Genomic DNA, 23,487 nt, shown 5'->3' on the forward strand with positions numbered 1-23,487 from the left:
AAACGCTGAACTTAAAGTTAATTTGTCCAATAAGAAGAAGAGTAAGAAGAAGAACCAATTTTCAACTTGAGGGACTATTTTCTACAGCTGCATACTATCATAAATCATTTTCAAACCAACACAGTGTTAGCCGTCCAATCATTGACCATTGGACTCTTTTTCATTAGGGAGTCTCTGTGCCGTGTTCGTGTATGTCTAAGTGTGTGTGTGTGTGTGTGTGTGGCGCTCCAGCTGTGTGTTAACAAGCCGTGCCTCTGACGCTTCCATAACACAATGTGTAATCACAGACTGAGACGCCAATATTACGCCGGTTTGGGATGCGATGTAAGAAAAAGAAAGGCAAATTGATGGCCCAACTCTGATTGCAGTGTATAAGAGGTTCGTGTCTCCTCCCTGCTGACTGATTCTGACAGCACTGGATTTATATGAAAAACATGAATGAGTGTATCCTGAGAACACTGCTTTTAATAAACTGAGGATGTCAATAAATGGGCCTCCAGTGAGAGAATTGACACATGATGATCCCCTCTCAAAGTGTTTCTCAAAAGTGCAGCTTGGAGACATGCACACTACCCTCATGAAGAGTTTGCACCAACTTAAGTGTGGTCTTATATGTTATATATTTTTCTTATTTCTTTTGTATTTATAAACACAACATTAATACTCTGCTTGTTTTAATTGACCTTTACATGGAAATTACCAACCAGAGGTTGTGTGTTGTGTGTGAAATAAAGAAACAAGAATGTTAAGATCTGTGGGGAAAACCTCTGTCCTCTTGCCATGTGCCTAAAATACTTCAAGGTGAAACACTGCAATTAAATCATCTTTCAATAAATACATAGCATCAACTTGTTTGTATCTTTAGTTGGTATCCAGAGGTGTAATAAGCTGCAGTCATCCCCTGAGTCTTGACTCACCCTGTCAGGATTCTATTCCACATAACCACCCACTCACCAAACATTATCTCTTACTTTAACACACGACTCTTATTTATTTATTTATTTGTTAATGTCAGAAGGATGTTGTTGCTTTTGCAGTGAAATGTCTTTTTTATGTTGACCTGTATGTTTTCTTCAGTTTTGACCATAACTGAGGAGACTGTTGCATTTCAAAACCACTTTGCTTATTTGCCCCAGTTCATGTGTCCTGTGCTGAGTTTCAATAAAGGTTGTGAAAGCTAACTTTCTGTCTTTCTATCTGACAAATCTCTGACAGTACAATAGCTTTACAATATGCCTCCAACAGCCATGTGAGATGTATTTTAAAAGCGCTTTGAGCTTTCAGGAAGAGCTAAATAAACTCAGTCCAAACAGTTTGTTTGGGTCCAGTGATTATACCAAAAAAACACACGGCTATAAGCTTGATTAGGTGCTGTTCGTTAGCTGTCTGCCCCCTGGTGGCCATTAGGAGAAACATAATTTCAAAATGTTGAAGTCAGGCAGCCTGATGTTTCCCCCTCCTCCTCTCTGTACTGTGTCTGAACATGGTGAAGTGATTGATGACTGTAACACTGTGTCCTTGGTTAATTAAAATCCATGTCTTCCATCGGCAACTAATTGAAGCCATAAAACTGATCTACTGTATCTCACAGACTTGTTATCCTGCTTAAACACCAGCAACAAACCCTGACATCAGAGGGCAGCAATAACAGACTATCTGAGAGGGGGGTTATTATTTAAAACATACTAATCTGAAGACATTTCAGGGTTGTTGCTGTAATTCATAATAATCATCATTTAGTTTAATAAAGAACTTGATTTAATTTACAGTTGCAACAATAATAAAAGTAGAATGTGCCTTTTTGCTGGTGTTCACAGACAATATATTAGACTGAAGGGGGTTACTAATATATCACATATCAAGTATATTATCTGTTTTTTTTCTCTGTTTGTGTCTATTCATCCCTCTCTTTCTTTAATCTAGCTTAAGTCCACTTCCTTGACCCACCCAGTCTCTGCAGATGTCTGAACACAATGAATCTGGTCCTGCTCAAGGTTTCTGCCTCTTAAATGAAGCTTTGTCACAATTACCTGCTAAACGTTGACCAGTGTTTGACTGAAGGTGGTACATTTTGCAGAATATGTGAAACACCTCTGTTTGAATAATGTAATTTATTTTCTTATGTTTAAGTTTAAGCCTCAGTCATGAAGGATGCTCTCACTTCCCTTACAGTATACTTTTTGAATGAATATTGGCCATCAAAAATCTTATATTTGGATGAACACAGTAGTTTTAATTTTCTTATTATAGATGTTATACTGATATCATTTTCCTGTTGTTGTGATATTGTGGCTATTGTAATCGTTTTGTGTTTGTGTTGGTTATGAATTGTTTTCTGTTTATATGTTTATCTTTAAAGGTGACATAGCATGCAAAATGGACTTTTTAATGGTTCTCTACCTGAAATATGTTTCCCTGGCATGTCTACAAACCCCCCGAGAATGAATAAAATCCATTCTGCCCCTGTTTTGATTTCTCCACCTTTCTGTAAATGTGTGTGAAACGAGCCGTTTCAGACTTCCGTGTTTTTGTTACGTAACAACAATATCCGGCCTGTAACGGAGTCAGAGCTCGGAGCTTGTTCAGCCCATAGACTGTATAAAATAATACTGAATCCCTCCTCCGTTTTTCATTACCTGCACAAATGTGTGCTAACAAGGAGCTTAGGAGGGAGGCATGCTAGTTGTAGGCTGTCTTAATAAACACAAAGGTCGGTTTTACTCCCCACGTCTGCATATTTGAAGATCTAGTGGATGATTTTTATTTATCATGGATAAGTGCTAGCGCTAGTTAGCATAGCCACATAGCTACATGTTAGTAGCTGTGTACCAAGACACACGTCGACATACTGATAAATAAAACAACAAGAAACACTAAATCTGTGACCAATCCTTCAGAAAGGTCCTGCTACAGGCGCTTCTCCGTCAGGATCAGATTCTGGATCAGATTCAGAGGGCTGAAGTAACGTGATCTCTGAGTAGCCGTGTATAGTCAGCCAACATGTAAACATTAGATCAACAAGCTGGAGAGCCGAGGCCACATCCACTTCCCGAGGGGGCGTGGTCAGAGAGAAAACAGAGTGTTCTGAGGTCTGCTGAAGAAGAGGGATTTACAGGCATGCCAAAATCTGATTTCAAAGTTTTTTATTGAGCATAAACTTTAAAGACATGTTTTGGGGACCTCTTAGACCAATATATATTGATGAAAAAAGCGTGATATGTCACCTTTAAAACACTTTATTAATATTATGACCCATGTTGTATTTTTAAGATTGTTATTTTTGTTGTTACTGTTGTTTATATTGTCCCTGTTGAACATGTACAGGCATTAATACATGTACAGAGCTGATGTTAAAAAGCAAATCATACCATCACAGTTGTCTCCAGTCCGGGACACTCTGAAGCCCGGCCCACAGTGACAGATAAAGGAGCCCTCGGTGTTCTGGCAGTGGCCTCTGGTGCAGACGCTCTGGTCCTGGCACTCATCTATATCTGCAACAACACACACAAAATACCAGCTTCATCATATAAACAGCAGCAAAGCTACACTCTGACCATCACTTCAGTTTCTAAACAATGTCTGGAGTATATTAAATAAATCTTGAGGCTAATTGCTGTAAAGACCTTTTGTAAACATTAATGAACACGCTGCTTGTATAACACTTTAAATGTCTCCTTGTCCACTGTGGAAACAGTGAGTCCTGTGATTTATAGTCTGAGTGGCACACATGGTGGAGAGCTGCTCTAATTAAAGCTGGAGGGCTCAACACTTCAGGTAAACACAGGCCGAGTAATTGGAGTGGCATATTATAATTGGTCAATATTATATTAATATACAATGGCAGAATTTTGTAGCGTGTAATTATTAAACTTTGATAATTAAACTTTGTTTCTGTGGAAACATGAACAGCTGATAAAGTAAACTTCATTATTTGTTGATCCAGAGCCATGAGCTCAAACAGCTCCACTGAAGCTCTGTTGTGAAGTGTGAGGCCTGAACATTTACGACCAAGGAAGTGATGTGATTCAGTTTCAGAGAACCGGGCAGAATGAAAAAGTCCTGAAATAAAATGAGCCAAAAAGGCTTTGAATGGTAAATCCATCCGTGCGAACCCCGTCCAGAACTAATGCATGTTTATGAGGCAACAACTCCTTTTAATGGCACATGATGTTTGCAGCTATTACACACTTCATATTTATAGGCAAAGGTTCATTCTGACCGCCACAACTTCTGACCAACAGTTAAATCATTGCAGCTCAGAATGGATCAGTCTGATGTTAGCAGCACCAATACAAGCCCTGGGATTACCTTAAGCTTTTCATACTGCCAGTTTTTTTACACCCCTCTGTCTCGCCCTAAATATGAGGGACACAGAACCTGATGGTGGGACCAAGGCGTTGCACCGCTATGCCTGCGTCTGAGGTATCAGAGACGCTACAGAGATACGTTCACCTTCTGTGTTTCTGCAGTGCTCTGAAGCAATGTGATCACACTCTGGGACCCCAACATAACACTGTTAGGTGATCAGTACCAAAGTACAAAGGTGTGATAACAGCGTTACAGCACTGTTGTGGACATAGGAAGGGCCAAAGTCATTTCTACTGGTTGTGGAAATGAAACGTAGTTTGAAGAACAGTAATAGAAATACTTTGTTGCTATATATCAGAAGAGTTTTGGGTACCTGTACTAAAATAACCTCTCCTCTTCTGACACCTTGAATGGCCCTTCCATCCTGTTTCCACAAATGTGTGAACTTTCCACTTCTAACATTTTCCACCCAGGCGTTTTACTCAAGCTCTGAGGCGTTAGCAGCAGTTATCTTGTTATTTTTATGTTGAACAATTGTACCCCACCTCCCCAACATCCTGACTGATTCTATGCCTCACACACACACACACACACACACACACACACACATACACACACACACACGCACACACACTTGTCTAAGAGATGCGACACTCCCTGTGCTTGGCAATGTCATGCAAACATCTGTGAGCCGGGTTATTAACTTCTATAAAGGACTTTGTTGCATGGGCTAATTATTTCCTTTCAGCACCACCACCAATCACTGCCACCCCTCTGCGGTTTGGCTCTCCCTGCACGGAGTGAGAGCAGTCCAAACCTCACAGCTAACCCTGTGTCACATGGGACACAGGAGCAGCAGACTACTGAAAGAGGATAGACGGGCACACCTTGGGTTTCCAGGAAAACGTGGGCTGATACTGTGTGTTTCCTGGAGTGGCTCGCTGGTTTTATTGCCTGATTAGTGTGGTATTTTATTCTGTGTATGTTTTCAGAGCTAAATTCTGTACATATTGATGGCCAGACATTACGCACCATGAGGCTAGGATATCATCTAACTATCCCGAGAAAGACTCCTTCATTTAAAAGTCCAAATAATGGAGATTAGAGACTGCCTCTAAAGAGCCATTATAAAAAGAGTGATTTTAAGTCTCAAGTTAAACTCAGGAGGAAATTCATTGAGGATGGATGCTGCTAATAGAACCAAGAATTGTGCATCTTTTGATACCATTATCTACTCCGTCTGAAGGTGTAATTCACAAAACAATTGTGCTAAAACGCCCACAGAGTTCTGCAGCTCTGTGCAGTTTAGCCTGTCTTTTGCTTTTGTCTCAGCTCTGCTCAGCAGTGTGTGGAGATGCTGACAGCTCATCTCAGTCAAAAAACACACTGCTGAGCAGAGCTGCACTGTACCCTCTCATCCTGACAACACTAAATCCTATCCACATACATTATGAGATTTATGAAGACGGAGAGTCCTAGCCCGTTTACTGTGGAGTCAGTTCATGACAGATGGATTCAAACTTCATAGTTTACAATCAGCTTACTTTCTGGAATGAACTCGCCTATTTTGCTCAAACTGAATGCATCTGCAGTGTAGTTTGAGGAGAATTTAACCCTTTGTGCATGCTTTGTGAATTAGACAATGTCTTTTTGATGATGTTTCATTTGCACACGTTTTTTTACGGCGCAAAAAGCTGCACAGTCCATTTTTCAATCAGGTACTCAAGGTGAGTTGAATTCTCAGCAAAAGAATGAGTAGATAGTATTTCTGATGAAGTTTAAAAATAACAACTCTACAGCCTGCACTGTCAGCTGAATAATGTGTAGTGTTTTCTACTTAGAGCGCTGTCAAACTGAGATGCACCAACTTGAATCCCCTGAAGTTAAAACACTTCCTTTTGACATACAGTATACCTCATACAACCCTGCTTTTAAAAATACAGACTCCTCCTTTAACGGTCCAACTGCAAGTGAATGATGTAATTAAAGCAGAGGTTTAGTCAACATGTTGCATGGTTATGTTATAAACTGAAGATTGAGCGTATGGTGGGAGGAGTCAGATGAAGGTAAAGTAGGTTTGAAGTGTCACTGATGGACTCTGAAAAACATGTTGAGCTTATTTGACATCACTGCTTATTTTCTTCCTTAAAAAAAGACACACTTCTTCAACATAAGGAGCTTTAAAAGCAGCGCCCTCAAAGATCTCTCAGCTTTGTTGTTTTTGGAGACTCACACAGCGATAAGCTGTCATGACGTGTGCTTTTGGACACATAATAACAGAGCCCTTCCTCTGGGATTCGACTGTTTGTCTTCGTCTGTACGTCTAATTTGTTATCTTTCTTTTGGATTTGCACTGGTTGTTTTAAGTTTCATTGTCAGAGGTCAACAAACTTGTGAATTTTCCCAAGTATGTCAAGTTGACTACCTGTGTGTAGCTTTCATCAGTAAACCACGGGCTCAGTCCCCTCAGTCAGCAGAAGATAGTGACTTTACAGACATTTACTGACCTACAGTCTTTGGGATCATAAATTGAGATCAAATAAACATGTAGTAAAGTTTAGACATACCTACACACTGGCCTCCTTGTGCCAAGAAGCCATCAGGACAGGGTCCACAGTTGTAACTACCTGGCACGTTGAAGCAGATACCAGAGGGACACACCATCCTGTCTTCACATTCATCCATATCTGTGAAAAGACAGAGAGAAAGCTGTCAAATATGATCCCACCATGAAGTTCCAGAAGTTGATAAGACTCAAGAAATTCAAATCTGAAACTGAACACAATTGATGCATTGGTTTTCACTCTTGAAGTGCTTAACTCTGAGGAATAGAAGCCCCAGTGAGGAGAAGTTCAGGAGTCTGAAGTGTAAGACTGAAAACTCACAGAGCCTGGCTCTACACCGCAGAGGAATGAGTCTCTTTGAGGATTTAAAACATGTCTGAACGCCTTCTCCTGAGCCTGTTTTCATATTGATCTTATTAATAGATATCTTGGTTGCATATCCTCATCCATATAAACCTCTCACAGAAGTCATGATCTGATCCGTCATCCTCTGCAGCTGAGGAGAAGAAATTTTATTGCAGCTCTGGGGAAATAACCATCAGGCCGGTTTGCCCTCACAACCTTAATTCAGTATCATTTTGGTGGGTGGGGAGAGCTGTGTTGAAATGGCAGGAAACCACGTAATGACAGAGTGCCTCATATTTATATCCCAATAAGTGGGATGAAGCAGGGAAGAGGGTGGTGCAGACGCTGGTAACAGTGTGGTCACCGGTCGCGTCCAAAATTCCACTGACTTATAACTCCATTAGTATGCACTTGTTAGAGTGCAGAGCTCGTGTTTGACCAAGAGCTGACCAGAGGCTGTGGCTCTGCATGGCATGTCGAGTGCCTAAAGGTTGAGGCTGCACTTCGTTTTAATAGGAAATGTGCATGTGTGAGCGTTGGTACATTTTTCCATTATTACAGCAGAAGACTGAATCAGACAACTCGTCCATCCAGCAGTCCCTTTAAAAAGCTGAACAGCAACTCAACAACTAGAGCCTATCCGGGCTGGTGTTCGAGCTGGTTCGGAGCTGGATGAACTTCCGAAACAACTCGGCACCAGTTTGTTTTTCCACCTGCTCGAGCCCGTGGAAGACCCACGTCATGACGTCACTTCTACATGATCGCTTTTCCCAGCAGCGCTAGCGTAGCATGCTTGCTGGTGATGCTCCTGGCTTTTGGTAATCACATGAGGTCCCGAAGAGAACTTATCCAACATTACCAACACTTCTGTGCTACTCGTCGTGCTTTACATGGACGGCTACTTCTCCCCTCGCCCCTCACCCCTGTGTGGTTCGCGATTCTAGACCAGCAAAGAGTAAGTACTGCTCTGGAACCTGTTTTCCTGGCCATGAGTCGGTTCTCTCAAACACAAAAAAATGGTTCTCAATTGAGCACTGGCTCCAAACCAGCCCTGAAACTGCCTTGGTGGAAAAGGGATATCAGTCAGAAACTGTAGGTAAGTCTGTTGGGGAAGCACGTCTTAATCTCAGTCAGTCAAATACAACACCATGGATAGAGGCCCAAGACGTCAAAACATGACCCTGCAGGTACCTCTCCTCTTGGCTGTATACGCTCGTCTATAGTTACTGTATGTGCTGTGGTGTTAAGGCTGCTTGTGTTGGTGTTGAGGGTCGATGCACTGGTGAGAAAATCACAGGACTTACAGCCAGGAGCATCTGTGTGCATGCACTGTTCTTCTTAAAACCCTGAGCATGATGTTTTACTCAAATCAAACTAAACCAATGTGTGCCCAAACATCACAAAACTGCTAATTTTCATGTTAGGCATAGAGTGAACACTGTGTCCTCAAATTTGATGTGTTGGAAGCAAAACAAATTGGCAAAATTGTGATGGTTAGACAACCGCAAATCATTTCTAAAACTGCAGCTCTTGTGGGGTGTTCTCCGTCTGCAGAGGTCAGTATAAACCAAACACGGTCCAGGGATGGAGAGCTTGTGAACCACTTTGGCAACAAGTTAATAGTTGTTAATTGGCTTATGTCATCTGATCCAGGAGAAGAGCTTCTAGAGCTCAGATTGTTCATGAGTCAGATATGTTTTCATTTTAGTAAGAATATTCAAAAGTCCTTTTTTGAGTGTATTTCAAAGTAGAACTAAAGTATATTTTGGCAGCACAAACAGTCAGTACTTACCCACACAACTGGTCCCCTCTTCATCGACCAGGAATCCCTGCGGACACACGCATAGGAAGCTTCCCTCTGTGTTGGTGCAGCGACCGCCAAAGCAATAAGATGTGCTTTCCAAACACTCATCCACATCTGAACACACAGACACACACACACACACAAAGCCAAGAACAACATCAGTTCCGACATCAGTAGCTTGAGGTACCAACTTCCATATTTGTCATGTCAAAATGAAACCATTTGTCATGCTGACACATGCCAGCTCAGTGATGCTCGTCTGAAATGACTCTACTCATCCACAACCAGGTGTCAAGATTTGATCCAGGATCATGTGTGTGTCCTGGATTCTGATCAGTACCCCCCCCTACTTCCTTTGAATAATGCTCACTGCGAGCAGACACAGAGCAGGTTTTCAGGCCTCCTCCAGCTACAGCAGGTTAAAGGGGCTCAGTCCTGTACCAGCTGTGCATGCACACTTCACAGCATAAAGGCTGAGCTCCTTACCTCATTCATGACTTGATTTTTTGTGTATCATTTGACTTAAAAGATAAAATGTGAATCATACAAAAGTCTTTAAGGTCGGTTAAAGTCAGTGAACTGTTTTTCTGACTTCAGAGAAGTTCTTCTTGTTCTGCACAAACATCTGATCCAACTTTTGGGGGCATGTGTTCCACTGGTGGCTTTTACCTCAAATTATATGTCAGTAAAGCTAATACCGCTCACAGTGTTTAGCTGCTTTCAGAAAACTTGTTTTATATTATTTTCAACTTATGAAGTCAATTCAAATCCTTACGTTGTGTCAGATTATATGTCTTCAACAAAAACATAGAAATAAGCCAGCTCATACCAAAATCAGATCACCTATACTCATTCAAAAACAGCCCTTTTTTCAGACTTTAATATGCTAAAATAATATTTATTTCTGGACTTGTCAGGTGAATTAAACTTAATTTAAGTATGGCAAGACTTTTTGATAAAAAATAGATGAATAAGTTTCTGCAGTGTTTAATGCAGGCAGGTAGCTGCAGGAAAAAGAGTACAAATCCTGATAATGTGACGCAGCATGTTTTTTTTTCCTGACCCTAAAAGTGTGTCTGCACATTTCCCTTACAAAGTAGAGAACCCTGATGCTGCTCTAAGTCTGAAATCAAACTGCATTCATCACTGTGGCCAACCTGCTGACATGAATATGCACACATTGACCTTCGACCCTTGGACCACTCACCAACACAGGTGGTTTGGGCGTCATCCAGGCGGTACCCCTCATGGCAGTGGCAGGTGTATCCCTCAGCTGTGTTGTAACAAATTCCCTGGCCACAAATGTAAGGGTTGATCTGGCACTCATCCACCTCTGGAACAGCAGCACAGAAGGAGAGAGGGAAGGAAGGGGGGAGAGAGAGGAGGTTTCACATGGACGAGGAATCTACTTTTGGTGTCCTGCACCTGTGATCGAATTCTTTCAGTCAGAAGCTCAAAAAAAGCTCAAGCCCAAAGTTCATGACCGTGTTGTAGAAATCGTTTACATAAACATCTTCAGAAAGAAAACTTTGCCCCCCTCATCATCCTGAACATGACCTGTGTCTACATTATAAGTGACTCTATGCTACTCCTGTGTAATGATCTCTCTTTACCCTGATTTGTGAACAAGACCTCAAAGTTCTTAATCTTAAGGCAATATTCCAAACCGTAAATGTATGCTCATCTTGACACTACTTCCAAAAACCACCCCTCTGATCAAATGCAAGAGCTAAAAATGGACTGCAGAGGAGACTTTGGAAACTCTGAGAACACCAACAGATGATCAATGTTCATTCTATGAGTAGGTTATTTTTATACTCAGGACCCAACAAGAATAAAGTACTTTAAATATAAAAATAAGGCATCTGTAATCCAACTGTACCTAACTTGGAGTAAAACTAGTAGAACAGGCTAAATAGATAACGACAAACAAACATCTCATATAAGAATCTGTGTCCGTCCTACCAGCTGATTGGGTCGGAGCGATGTCCTGGCCTGCATTGGATGGGAGGATTTCCACTGGAGCAGGAGGCGAGGTCCTCTCAATGACCTCTACCGAAGCAAAAACAAAACACACAGTAGTATACATTGATTTAATCTGGATTATATTGATTTAATCTGGATTATATTGATTTAATCTGGATTATATTGATTTAACTTCCCAAAACTCTTCCAACATAAATAGTCCAACGAATCTCAAAGAAAGTTTTGTGTACTCCCATTATTTATGTTGAAAATAAACCACATTGTATTCAATGAAGTCACTTTATGTACACAAAGCTCCAACACAACTATACTGGCAGCTGAGCTTCGTTTAAATTCTGCTTCAGAAGTAGTGAGTGGCTATCCTCTCATAAATCATTTATTAAAGGTGACATAACACGCTTTTTTTCATCAATATATATTGGTCTAAGAGGTCCCCAAAACATGTCTTTAAAGTTTATGCTCAAAAAAACACTTTGAAATCAGATTTTGGCATGCCTAAAAAGCCCTCTTCTTCAGTCCTCCTCAGAACACTCCGTTTTCTCTCTGACCACGCCCCCTCAGGAAGTGGATGTGCCCTCGGCTCTCCAGCACGTTGATCTAATGTTTACATGTTGGCTGAATATACATGGCTGCTCAGAGATCACGTCACTTCAACCCTCTGAATCTGATCCAGAATCTGATCCTGACGGAGAGGCGCCTGTAGCAGAACCTTTCTGAAGGATTGGTCACAGATTTAGTGTTTCTTGTTGTTTTATTTATCAGTATGTAGACGTGTGTCTTGGTACACAGCTACGAACATGTAGTTATGTGGCTATGCTAACTAGCGCTAGCACTTATCCATGATAAATAAAAATCATCCACTAGATCTTCAAATCTGCAGACGTGGGGAGTAAAACCGACCTCTAACAAAAAGACAGCAGGACCTTTCTGAAGGATTGGTCACAGATTTAGTGTTTCTTGTTGTTTTATTTGTCAGTATATAGACGTGTGTCTTCGTACACAGCTACAGCTATGAACATGTAGCTATGTGGCTATGCTAACTAGCACTAGCACTTATCCATGATAAATAAAAATCATCCACTAGATCTTCAAATCTGCAGAAATGGGGAGTAAAACTGACCTTTGTGTTTATTAAGACAGCCTACAACTAGCATGCCTCTTTCCTAAGCTCCTTGTTACCACACACGTGTGCAGGGAATGAAAAACGGAGAAGTTGATTTGTATTTTATACAGTCTATGGGCTGAACAAGCTCCGAGCTCTGACTCCGTGACAGACCGGATATTGTTGTGACCTAACAAAAACACGGAAGTCTGAAACGGCTCGTTTCAGACACATTTACAGAAAGGTGGAGAAATCAAAACAGGGGCAGAATGGATTTTTTTCATTCTCGGGGGGTTTGTAGACATGCCAGGGAAACATATTTCAGGTAGAGAACCATTAAAAAGTCCATTTTGCATGATATGTCACCTTTAAGTTGTTTTTATACGAGGAGCTCTGTGTGGATTAAGTTCTGTCACTTTAAAAAACTAAATGCATGCATCTATTTTGTCTCAGAGTATTTTTACCTGCACAACATGAAAACTTTGAATCACAGACTAAACAAAAAGATCTTAGCTTCCCAAAAGTGAAGGCAAAAGGTTTAGCGCACCCCTACTGACTGGCTGCAGTATAGCTCATAAGGGCAGCCTCCTTCATGCTAACAGACTGGTTGAATTTCAAATACACATCCTCATCCTTTAATTTCAACAAAATGTAATTTTCCAGGTAACCAAATTACATTTTGGAGGGAAGAAGGGTCACCAATATCTTAGTGAGCAGCAGACCAGATATGAGAGCTAACTGATGTTGCCATTCGATGGCCTCCCTGATGGCATCTAAAAATATTTAAATAAAGGTCTGTGCTGTGAATGGAAACATGCTGATAATGACAGAGGTTAGATGATAATGACCAGATTTATTCAAACACCAAGATGGATACATATAACCCCTACCCAAAAAGTTGTGTGTATATCGATAATAACAGATTTTAAACCCTCTATAAAGTTGGAAATAGGACAAAGACATCACATCAAATGTTGAAACTTAGTAAATGTATTGTCTCGTGAAAAATGTATGCTTATTTTATAATTTGATGCCAGCAACACATTTCTAACAAGTTGGGACCAGGACAAAACCTGGAGGAACATCTCCCAGTTAATGAGGTACATTTGTGAGAGGTTAGTCACACGACTGGGTATAAAAATGACACTACAGAGAGGCTGAGTCTCTCAGAAGTAAAGATGGGAAGAGGTTCACCATTCTGTGAGAGGCTGCGTGAGCAAATAGTTCAACAGTTTCAGAATAATGTTCCTCAGAGTAACATGACAAAGAATGAGAGGATTTAATCGTCTACAGAACATAATACAATTAAAAGATTCAATCTGGAGACACCTCTGTACAAGAGGGACAAGGACCAATGCCAAGACTGGAAGGACCTGATCTTCAGACCCTCAGGCAGCACTGCATTAAAACAGACATGACTCTGTAGTGGAAATCACTGCATTAAAACAGACATGACTCTGTAGTGGAAATCACTGCATTAAAACAGACATGACTCTGAAGTGGAAATCACTGCCTGGGCTAAAAAATCACGTATGCTGCCATCCAGACAATGACAAACAACATTCTGCACGTATTACAACAGCATGGCTCTGTAGTAGAAGAGTCCAGGTGCTGAACTGGCCTGCCTTCAGTCCTGACTTGTTCCCTTTTAAAAACATATGGTGCACCATGAAACAAAAAATGAGTGATGTTAAGAGAAGAGGTGATGCAGCAAAATTGTAAACTTGCCCCTGTCCCAAATCTTTGAAACGTGTTTCTGGCATCAAATATACCATGATTAAAAAATAATAATCAGTTTCATTATTTGAGATGCTGTCTTTGCACTGTTTCCAATGGAATATGTGTGTGTGCTGATGTTAGCATAGAAACATAAGCATGAATTGTACAGCTGGACATTAAAACTGTAGCTGAACTAGAGAGAGCTGTGGTATAGAAAGTTCCCTGAGTTTTTGTCTGTTCGCCCTAATCTGCCCACAGTACCATGAAGTTTAAAGGGGAGTGAAGCAGACACCTGGATAGGCTGCCTCGATGTTGACGGTGGATATACCCGGAGATAGCTGGGGCTGAATGGGTTCAACTGGCCTATCACTAACCACAGGGACTACCAGCTCCTTTAATGACAGGACACAGACAGTAATACAAAGGCACAAGGTCAACACACTGTATACATCTCTTTCAGTGGAAATGTCATGGTAACTGCTTTGGACTCTGCTTCTGTCATGCAATACAGATATTATGCTTAAAGCTGATAGCATTCAGCTTGCATGGCAAGTGGCTGCAGTTTCAAATCAGAGCGAAGATGAACAGCTCAGCGAGCAAGCCAGAAAGCAAAGACACATGAATGCCAGTTCAGCATGGGCTAGCTTCTGGATGTTCTGGGAGCAGTAAACAATTAATTTCTAACTTCTCAAACAAACATATACACCTTGCAGATTTATTGAGTCACTGCTCAGTGCTGACCAGCTCATGCAGCAACATTGCTGACTTCATGCAAAGGTGGTTTTGCAACTTCTCAGCAGCTTCAGCAGGAGTTTCGTCTGACCATGCAAGCTGCTTCTACATCGTTACCCTTTAAAGTGACCAACCTACCTGATCTGGTGCAGCTGTTGCTACTGACCCCAGAAAAGAAGAAAAACATTTAGAATGTAAATTTTATAATAATATACTTTTTGTATCTATCACTGATAGCTGGTAGTTTTATATAAATAAGGTTTCACAGCTCTTATCCCGGCATTTACTGTTGCAAAGATGTGAAAGTTGCCCTGCAGCACTTTGGCTTCCTTTAATAGTGACTGTTCAGTCTATTTTAAATCGCTCTTTATGCTTCATACCAGCATCATGTGAAATCATCTGATGGCATTAACAGACGGTATATACCTGGAAATTGTACATCGATTAAACAAGTGTGGATAGTTTCTCCTCTGAACAGACCTCTGCTGTTAGTGTTGACAAAGTTGATATCAGAGATCTCCCCCTTCTCCATTTTGATTGGTCAGTAAAGGAGAAGAAGTAAAGGCGTTTTGTGCTTGGGATGCTGAACAATGAAAACACTGTACTGCATTGGTTCCTCGAAAATAGTCGCAGCTAGCGAAAAAAAAGCTGTTAGTGGACACAGGCCTTAATTAACACAGTCAACTCTTTTTCCCATTGGTCATTGTTCTGTTGGTTTACCAGGTACCCACTGTGATTCCTTATTGTAAGCACTGTTCAGTACTTTGTAGGGACATAAGGGTCACAGAGTTGTTTTATTGCTCTATTTGAGCTCAAAGCAGGAAATCGACTTGTTAACTCTCTAGTTTACACAGTAGTCTATGAAATCTTCTGTGAAAAAATAAATATGACAGTGAACATCAGGGGGAAGCGTTGAGTCTCTGAGGCCTGGTAGTTGCATGCTCCATGATCCTTTATTCATCAGATTTTGAACTTTAAAATGTTTAGACTTTGTGTCTTTCAAAGCATTAGAAATACTTTTTTGGTGATAGAAATAACAGTCTTCCTGTTTGTATTGAACGTTTGTTAGAAATAAGAGAAGGAAGCTATGACTTCAAAGGGATTTGTGTGTTTGAAACATGTCATGCTAGAACCAAATTAAAATAAAGATGTTTTAGTTTTAGGATTCAAAATCTGGGACAGTCTCAGTGATGAGTTGAAATTGAGTAGTTCTTCGCAGAGTTTCAAAAAAGCCTTCAAATACAAATTATTTAATTAATGAATGCAATATAAGATAATTAATATATTAATAAAAATAATCCTATCAGATACAATTAGCTCCTCGCACCAGTCTGTGCTCGGGCCCTGATAAGAATTAAGGAGTGTAATGTGGAAAAACTATTTTTAGTAACAAAAAGTTTTTCCACATTAAAGTCCTTAATGCTTAATTTTTTGTACTGCTTTAATGTTTTTGGGTAATCTTATGGATTGTGCAGGATAGGCAGAATTAAGCCTTGTGTTTGAATTTTATTGTTTGAAACAAACCAGTGCAAACATGTTAAATTGTGTTATCTCTATTAGTTAAATGAGCACTCACCACAAACACAATAAATACATAAATGCTCATCCAGCTAACACGTACAATTTAAACTGATAAAATACATACAATATTGTCCCTCTTGTTATACTCTCAGGGCCTGATCTACTAAAATCCCAAATAACGAGCGCTAATTTGCGTGTGCAAATAATAATTTTGCACGTGCTATTTCTGGGCGTGTTGTGGGTGATCTACTAAGACTGTGTGCGCAAATGATAACGAGTGCAAAAGTGGTGCGGACCGCCCTATTTTACGAGGATTTTGCGTGTGCTATCGGCTGTCACCATGGAGAGTTTGAGAGAGCAGAGTGGCCTTAAGTGATAAATGAAGTTTGAAGACATGGAGTTGGAGGTTTTAGTGGAGGAGGGAAATAAACACATCGGTGAACTCCAACAGAGACATCTCAGCGTTAGAAACGCGATTTTGGAGGCCATCTGTGAAACGGTGAATGATGTGAGAAAAAACAGAAGATCTGCCAATGAAATAAACGCATCTACTCTACTCCAAAACGCAAGCAGTGTTTTGATGGAGTTTAGAGAGCGATTTGATGAGGCCTAGTCTGCCACTCTTGCTCTAGAAAAGTTATGCGTCACTTGGATGAAGACAGTCGCCTCACTGTCCCAGGGAGCAACTTTCGGGTGAAAGTTTTCAATGCCTGATATCATCATCCAGCAACTGTCCCAAAGATTCACCAGCTTAAATGGAACTGGGAACATGTTTGAGTCAATTCGCCCCAACACACTGCTGCAAGCACGAGATGAGGAGTTACGCAGAGCTGACTGGCGCAGCTCAGTGAGCGCTCATTCTCCAAGTTAAAACTAACTAAAAACCCCTTGATGAGCACGATGGGACAGAATAGACTGAGTGGACATGTCATGTGATCTATTGAGAATGACAGATCAAAGAAAATGGACATACAGTGCATTGTGGACAAGTCCGCGGAGCTCAAGGCTCGTCCAAACAGTGGTGAGTAGGCCGAGTACTTCATGTTGATTTTTTGTTTGTATGTGAACATGTGGGCCGCTGTGCCAATTTTAATAAACTTTATATCTGTTGATACTGTGACCTACTGTGCTCTCATTAAAGTTAAGTTAAAGTGGGTGTCAGAATGATGCGGTCGCTATCCGTGGTGCTGAACTGCTTTGAATTTGTGTTGTTTTATTATTATTATTTTGTTATCTTGGTTTGATTGACTAAAACATTTAGTAATGCTTGTAAGCCCAGCTTTTGCGGGCATGTTGTAAAGCGATGGTATGATGAGCGTTACAGTGGCCGCAGCCAAGTGTGCGTAACGCTGTGCCAGTTTGCACCTGCCTTTCAAACGTGCTAAATATAGACGCAAATACAGCGCGCTCTATCTGCTTCAGGTTTGATAAATCACATTGCGTGTGCTAAATGTTTACATTTGTATCTCCTCCTCCCAGTATTTTGCGCGTTCTGATGATCTACATGTATTCTGCATATTCATGAAGGCAAACACGCTAAATGTTTTGCGAGTGCTATTTTGCTCATTTGAAAGACGCAATCCTCGGTGCTCCCGGTTAGTACGTCAGCTTTGCGCACGCTATCAAGTTTGCACATGTTTTTATACACGCAAACCTTTAGTAGATCGGGTCCTCAGTATGTAATTTAGCTTTTTGGATTTTGTTTTCCCCTCTTGGAAAAAAAGACACCAGCTTTCACATGTTAATACTCACAGCTGGGAGAAGTATCTAGCTGGTAAATGCTAACATGCTCGTTACACAAATGGTGGCAAGTCAGGCCACATATCACTTTCTCTGGACATACAGAAAAAGTGGATTAACATTGACTGTAATGGAAAAATGAATTCCACTTCAAGGGCCTGGATGTATTGAGTGTTGATGGCTGGATGCTTCTTACCCGCTGGGCTACATTGCAGAGGGTGTAAACATATCAAGGCTGCATACAGGAGCAGTCCTCTGCGTTAACTCTTGGCTATGTTAAAGGGTTCATTACAGAAATAGCAAACATAATTATTCACAGACCCAGTTTATTTTGTTAAAAGCTTCAAATTATTGTAAACCACATATAAAAAAACTCCCTCTCCACTTCCTCCAACCCAGGCACGGCTCCTTCCTGATGCCAATGTGCATGCTGCCAGGCGTCACATTACTATCTGGTTGTCTCCAAACACTAATCTACACAGTTTTGGGGAAGTGGGTTTCTGTCTTGCTGTTTCTGAGGTCTGTCCTGTCTGGAAAACTCTGTGCGCTTCTGCTCCAGGGGACCTCAGCTCTTTTGGACTCAAAGTCTTGCTTTGGCTAAGATGTTGCACATTTTCTCCCTCCTTTTGTGGCTGCCAACATGTCCTGAATAATAACGGAGGAGGTGAAGCTCCTCTACCTCTCTCAGCCAGGTTTGTCTCCCCCTGCCTGTCCCTTTTCTGAGAGGCTGTGTGTTTAAACAAAGTGAAACACTACTTTCATCCTCGTCCTCCACAAACAAATGTCACTTGAGTGATGATGCTCTGGGAGATCAGTTTTCTTTATGACATGAAGAAGGACCTTGATTCATAGTTTCTGTTTGGGGCTGTATTTTCAAATGAAGGTTGCTGTTTGTTTCTCAGTGTGGACATTTTTCAAGGCATTGACATCATATAAAAGAAACAGTTCAAATTGTACCTGCCTCTATACCTCAAGAGTCTAAGTGCTGCAGAAAATAAAATCTGCAATGGATAAAGCTGGGTCAAGATTGAAAAGCACTGAACTTAGATTGAGTGTGTCTTATGCTAGCAGGCCATACAAATTCATTTAGCACCAACCTAACTCTGTCCTTGTTCTGAATAACCCATAAGAGCCCCACAGTTAAGCTGAAAAAGCTGACTCATTAAGAAAAGGTGAAATAACAGAGCAATGCAAAATATCATCATGGAAAAGAACCAAAAGTCAAATAATTGTACGAAAAATAAGCTTTTTTGGAGTTTAGAGGTCCCTGCAGGTCTGCTTGCATTTCCAAACATAATCAGTAGTGTGGACGTATCCTCAAGGATAGGGCATGGCCTGCAGGTCATCGTCAGTAACAAATAGATACCTGAAGTCTCTAAAAGTAGTATGGGAGGTAGAGCCTTCAGTTATCAGGCCCCTCTCCTTTGGAATCATCAACCAGTCAGGGTCCGGGAGGCAGACACCCTGTCTGCGTTTAAGAGTAGGCTTCAAACTTTCCTTTTTGATAAGTGAGGGCTGGCTCAGGCTTGGACCAGCTTTTAGTTATGCTGCTATAAGCTTAGACTGCCAGTGGAACTTGCACTCTTTCTGTCCAATTTAAGTCACTAACCTAAGACCTTTCTGGAGTCCCTGAGCTCCCTTGTCTCGTAGGTTCCTCTGGATCTCTGCCGTAGACGGTCTGCTGCTGTGGACGTGCCAGACTCCAGATGCTACAACTACTACTATCCGTCTCACCTCTATCATCTCTCTCTCTCTTCATCTCCCTCTATCCCTCTCTCCAACACAGTCTCAGCAGATGTGTGTCTAACATGAGTCTGGTCCTGCTGGAGGTTTCTGCCTGTTAAAGGAAGTTTGTCCTTGTTACTGTAACTTGCTAAATGCTGCAAAGTGCTCTGCTCATGGTGGATTAAGATGAGATCAGACTGAGTCCTGTCTGTAAGATGGGACTGGATCTGATCCTGTCTTGATGTTGGGTCTTTGTTATTTGAAAAATTGAATTAAATTAGACTGATTGATAGATAGATGTAATTAAAGCTAGGAGTTCCTTAGTAGAGTCAAGACACTCTGGAAGTGGTGATTGTATAAAACAATATTTTAAGGTCAGCCTGTCACAACACTGACATGTCAAAGGTATAATGTAATATAATTATCTTCATCAGCCTGGGATCTAGATCTGGTTTGCTGGTTTTAACGTGTGCTGCGATATTGAAGTAAATCACTTGGACATCCCCTGGTGGTGATACTTGCTGGAGACTCACCTGGTATTGTCTCTTCTGGTTGCCCAAAAGCCTCCACTGGTCTCTCTGGTGTTGGCAGGGGTTGGGGTGCTGGCAGGTGGATGGGCTCCTGGTGAACGGGTTTGTTGATTGGTGGATTTGGTAAAACTGTGTAGCCCATTCCTCCGGGGCAGATCTCTTTGAACTTAGCTACGTAACAAAAGCACACAGAAGTGTCATACAGGTGAAATAGGAGAAGTGTCAGTGTACACATATTTTTTTTATGTTAACTGTTTATCTTTAACAATTAGATGCAGTGTGACAACAACACACTTCATGCCTTCAATAGCAGATGATTCAAAGGCAGTCTGAATTCATCACATTAAAAGAACTAAAATATGTTCCCAATGTGTGAGCTTGGTGGATGAAGTTATTGTTGTAGGCACGTACAACAAAGAAACATAACATTCTGAAATTGTGTATGGTAGTTTATCTCAGCATTTGTCGTGTTGTCTCTCTTGCTCTTCAGGTGATCACTGACTGCACCTGGCCTCAGATGCTTCAAAAACTCCACTGTTGATGCAGAATGACGGAGGCCTTCATGATTGGGGACTCCAGTCTTCTGGCCTCTGAGACAGGGATTTTGGCGTCCGTGCTTATAAGTGTCAAAATTTTGTGCTCAGATCTTTGCTTAATGATCTAGTTCTTACAGCTGCGTTAAGGCATATCCATAGACTCATGTAAAAATCCAGTGTACAGTCATGGCCAAACGTTTTGAGAATGACACAACTATTAATTTTCACAAAGTCTGCTGTTTCAGTTTTTATAATGGCAATTTGTATATACTCCAGAATGTTATGAGGAGTGATCAGCTCAACTGCAATTAATTGCAAAGTCCCTCTTTGCCTTGAAAATGAACTTTATCACCAAAAACACATTTCCACTGCATTTCAGCCCTGCCACAAAAGGACCAGCTAACATAATTTCAATGACACACAAGTGTCACACACATTAACACAGGTGTGGGTGTTGATGAGGACAAGGCTGGCGATCAATCTGTCATGATTGAGTGACTGGACACTTTAAAAGGAAGATGGTGCATGACACCATTGTTCCTCATCTGTTAGCCATGGTTACCTGCAAGGAAACACGTGCAGCCATCATTGCATTGCACAAAAAGGGCCTAACAGGGAAGTTTATAGCAGCGAGTAAGATTGCACCTCAGTCAACCGTCTATCGAATTATCAAGACCTTCAAGGAGAGACGTTCAATTGTTGCCAAACAGGCTCCAGGGCGCCCAAGAAAGTCCAGCAAGCGCCAGGACCGTCTCCTGAAGGTGTTACAGCTGCGGGATCGGGCCACCACCAGTGCAGAGCTTGCTCAGGAATGGCAGCAGGCAGGTGTGAGTGCATCTGCACGCACAGTGAGGCGAAGACTTTTGGAGGAAGGCCTGGTGTCAAGGAGGGCAGCAAAGAAGCTACTTCTCTCCAGTAAAAACATCAGGGACAGACTGATATTCTGCAGAAGGTACAGGGACTGGACTGCTGAGGACTGGGGTAAAGTCATTTTCTCTGATGAATCCCCTTTCCGATTGTTTGGGGCATCTGGAGGAAGGCTTGTTCGGAGAAGACGAGGTGAGCGCTACCATCAGTCCTGTCTCTTGCCAACAGTGAAGCATCCTGAGACCATTCATGTGTGACAAAAACACCTAAAAACCCTGAAGCAGCAGACTTTGTGAAAATGTAATATTTGTGTCATTCTCAAAACTTTTGGCCATGACTGTAGTATACATGAGTGTGCTCATCATTCAAAATGCAACTGAATATAATCTATCCATTCACTCTATTATTACGGTTATATATGTGCTCTATTTAACAACTTATTTTAGTGTGTTCACAAATGACTTAAATTAGCTTAGCCTAATTTTTTCCAGTTCTGTGACCCCCCTTTACACACTTACACACACATCTCACCTCATCCTTTCTCTCTTCATACACACTGCGTTGTCCCACCTCTTATGTTGCTTTTTTCTGTATGTGTCAGAACTTTTTGTCAAATATTCATCTGCAGCACGCCACATAAAGACGCAGGAATAAAACAACTTAGGAGAAAGTATAAGTATGGATGTTTGGCCAAAAAAACCTTCAGACTCAGGTTATCTTCTATTAATGGGGAACACTGCCTCACTGCCTTAAATAACGGAGGTGGTCAGTGTTGAAGGCTGGTGTGGCTGATCACGTTTGCATTTCAGTTATTTCAAACAAAATAGAGTCAAATGTTGAAACAATGATGGGTTGTAAGACATGTCAGAGGACATCATGGATGATATGAAGTGGATAAGTGATTGCTGGACATAAAATCAACCGACATGCTGACGATGTTCCTCTGTTTTTGACATCCTTCAATTACCTCTGTTTCTACTGTGTTTGCGAGGATAAAATATCTTCATTGAACCAGAAGAAACATCACTTACTGTATAATGTAGTGTTCGTCCCTTAGTTTTGATAAACCATAACTCGTGAAAATATGCATTTAAAAATATAAACTGTCGGTATCTTTGTGATCTTTGGCATTTCAAATTCATGTCACTTTTCTGCCAACATGAATCACACACAGATTAGTTTGATGCTTCTCAATCATGTCAGCCAGTCACCTTATAATAATAATTCCTTTTTTAACAACTAATAAACTGATACGTCGATCCCTTTGCATGGCATTGTTAGCAGAACATGGCAGGTTATGTGCCAGCAGCTGTTTTTCATGGGCTTGAAATCAAACTTAAAGGTCAAAGCTGACAGCTGAACCATTGTACAGAGAATTTCCAAAACTAACTGTGAAAAGCAACATAACCATCATGCATAACTGGGACACAGTACCAACAAATGCAACAAACCTATCCATTCATGTAAAAAAGAAACCTTAATAACCTGACAAATAGCTAAGCAGAGTCAGTGTCAGGGGTCCACCTTCAGAAGCAAAGTTCATGGTTGTCCAGAACTAAGACACTGACAAGCCTGAGAGCTGAGTGTTTTAAAGGTGACATATCACGCTTTTTTCATCAATATATATTGGTCTAAGAGGTCCCCAAAACATGTCTTGAGTTTATGCTCAAAAAAACACTTTGAAATCAGATTTTGGCATGCCTGAAAAACCCTCTTCTTCGGTCCTCCTCAGAACGGTCTGTTTTCTCTCTGACCACGCCCCCTCAGGAAGTGGATGTGGTCTCGGCTCTCCAGCACGCTGATTTAATGTTTACATGTTGGCTGAATATATACGGCTGCTCGCAGATCACGTTACTTCAACCCTCTGAATCTGATCCAGAATCTGATCCTGACGGAGAGGCGCCTGCAGCAGGACCTTTCTGAAGGATTGATCACAGATTTAGTGTTTCTTGTTGATTTATTTATCAGTATGTCGACGTGTGTCTTGGTACACAGCTACGAACATGTA

The 23,487-nt window shown here is 41.2% G+C and overlaps 1 protein-coding gene across 2 annotated transcripts in view; it reads right to left on the minus strand.

Moving 5' to 3' along the window:
* ltbp1 (latent transforming growth factor beta binding protein 1) overlaps nt 1-23,487 on the minus strand; it is a 159,277-nt gene that overhangs the window by 25,220 nt on the left and 110,570 nt on the right. The window contains exons 12-19 of one of the 2 annotated variants that reach the window (XM_034682484.1): nt 20,080-20,247; nt 14,699-14,721; nt 14,121-14,220; nt 10,987-11,073; nt 10,229-10,354; nt 9,010-9,135; nt 6,876-6,995; nt 3,369-3,491 (exon numbers count right to left, since the gene is read on the minus strand). In XM_034682484.1, the coding sequence (XP_034538375.1) occupies nt 3,369-3,491; nt 6,876-6,995; nt 9,010-9,135; nt 10,229-10,354; nt 10,987-11,073; nt 14,121-14,220; nt 14,699-14,721; nt 20,080-20,247 (873 nt within the window). The remainder of the gene's footprint in view (nt 1-3,368; nt 3,492-6,875; nt 6,996-9,009; nt 9,136-10,228; nt 10,355-10,986; nt 11,074-14,120; nt 14,221-14,698; nt 14,722-20,079; nt 20,248-23,487) is intronic. The other variant, XM_034682485.1, reaches the window with a different exon arrangement.

The sequence above is a fragment of the Notolabrus celidotus genome, chromosome 4, assembly GCF_009762535.1.
Source record: "Notolabrus celidotus isolate fNotCel1 chromosome 4, fNotCel1.pri, whole genome shotgun sequence".
Lineage (NCBI taxonomy): Eukaryota > Metazoa > Chordata > Actinopteri > Labriformes > Labridae > Notolabrus > Notolabrus celidotus.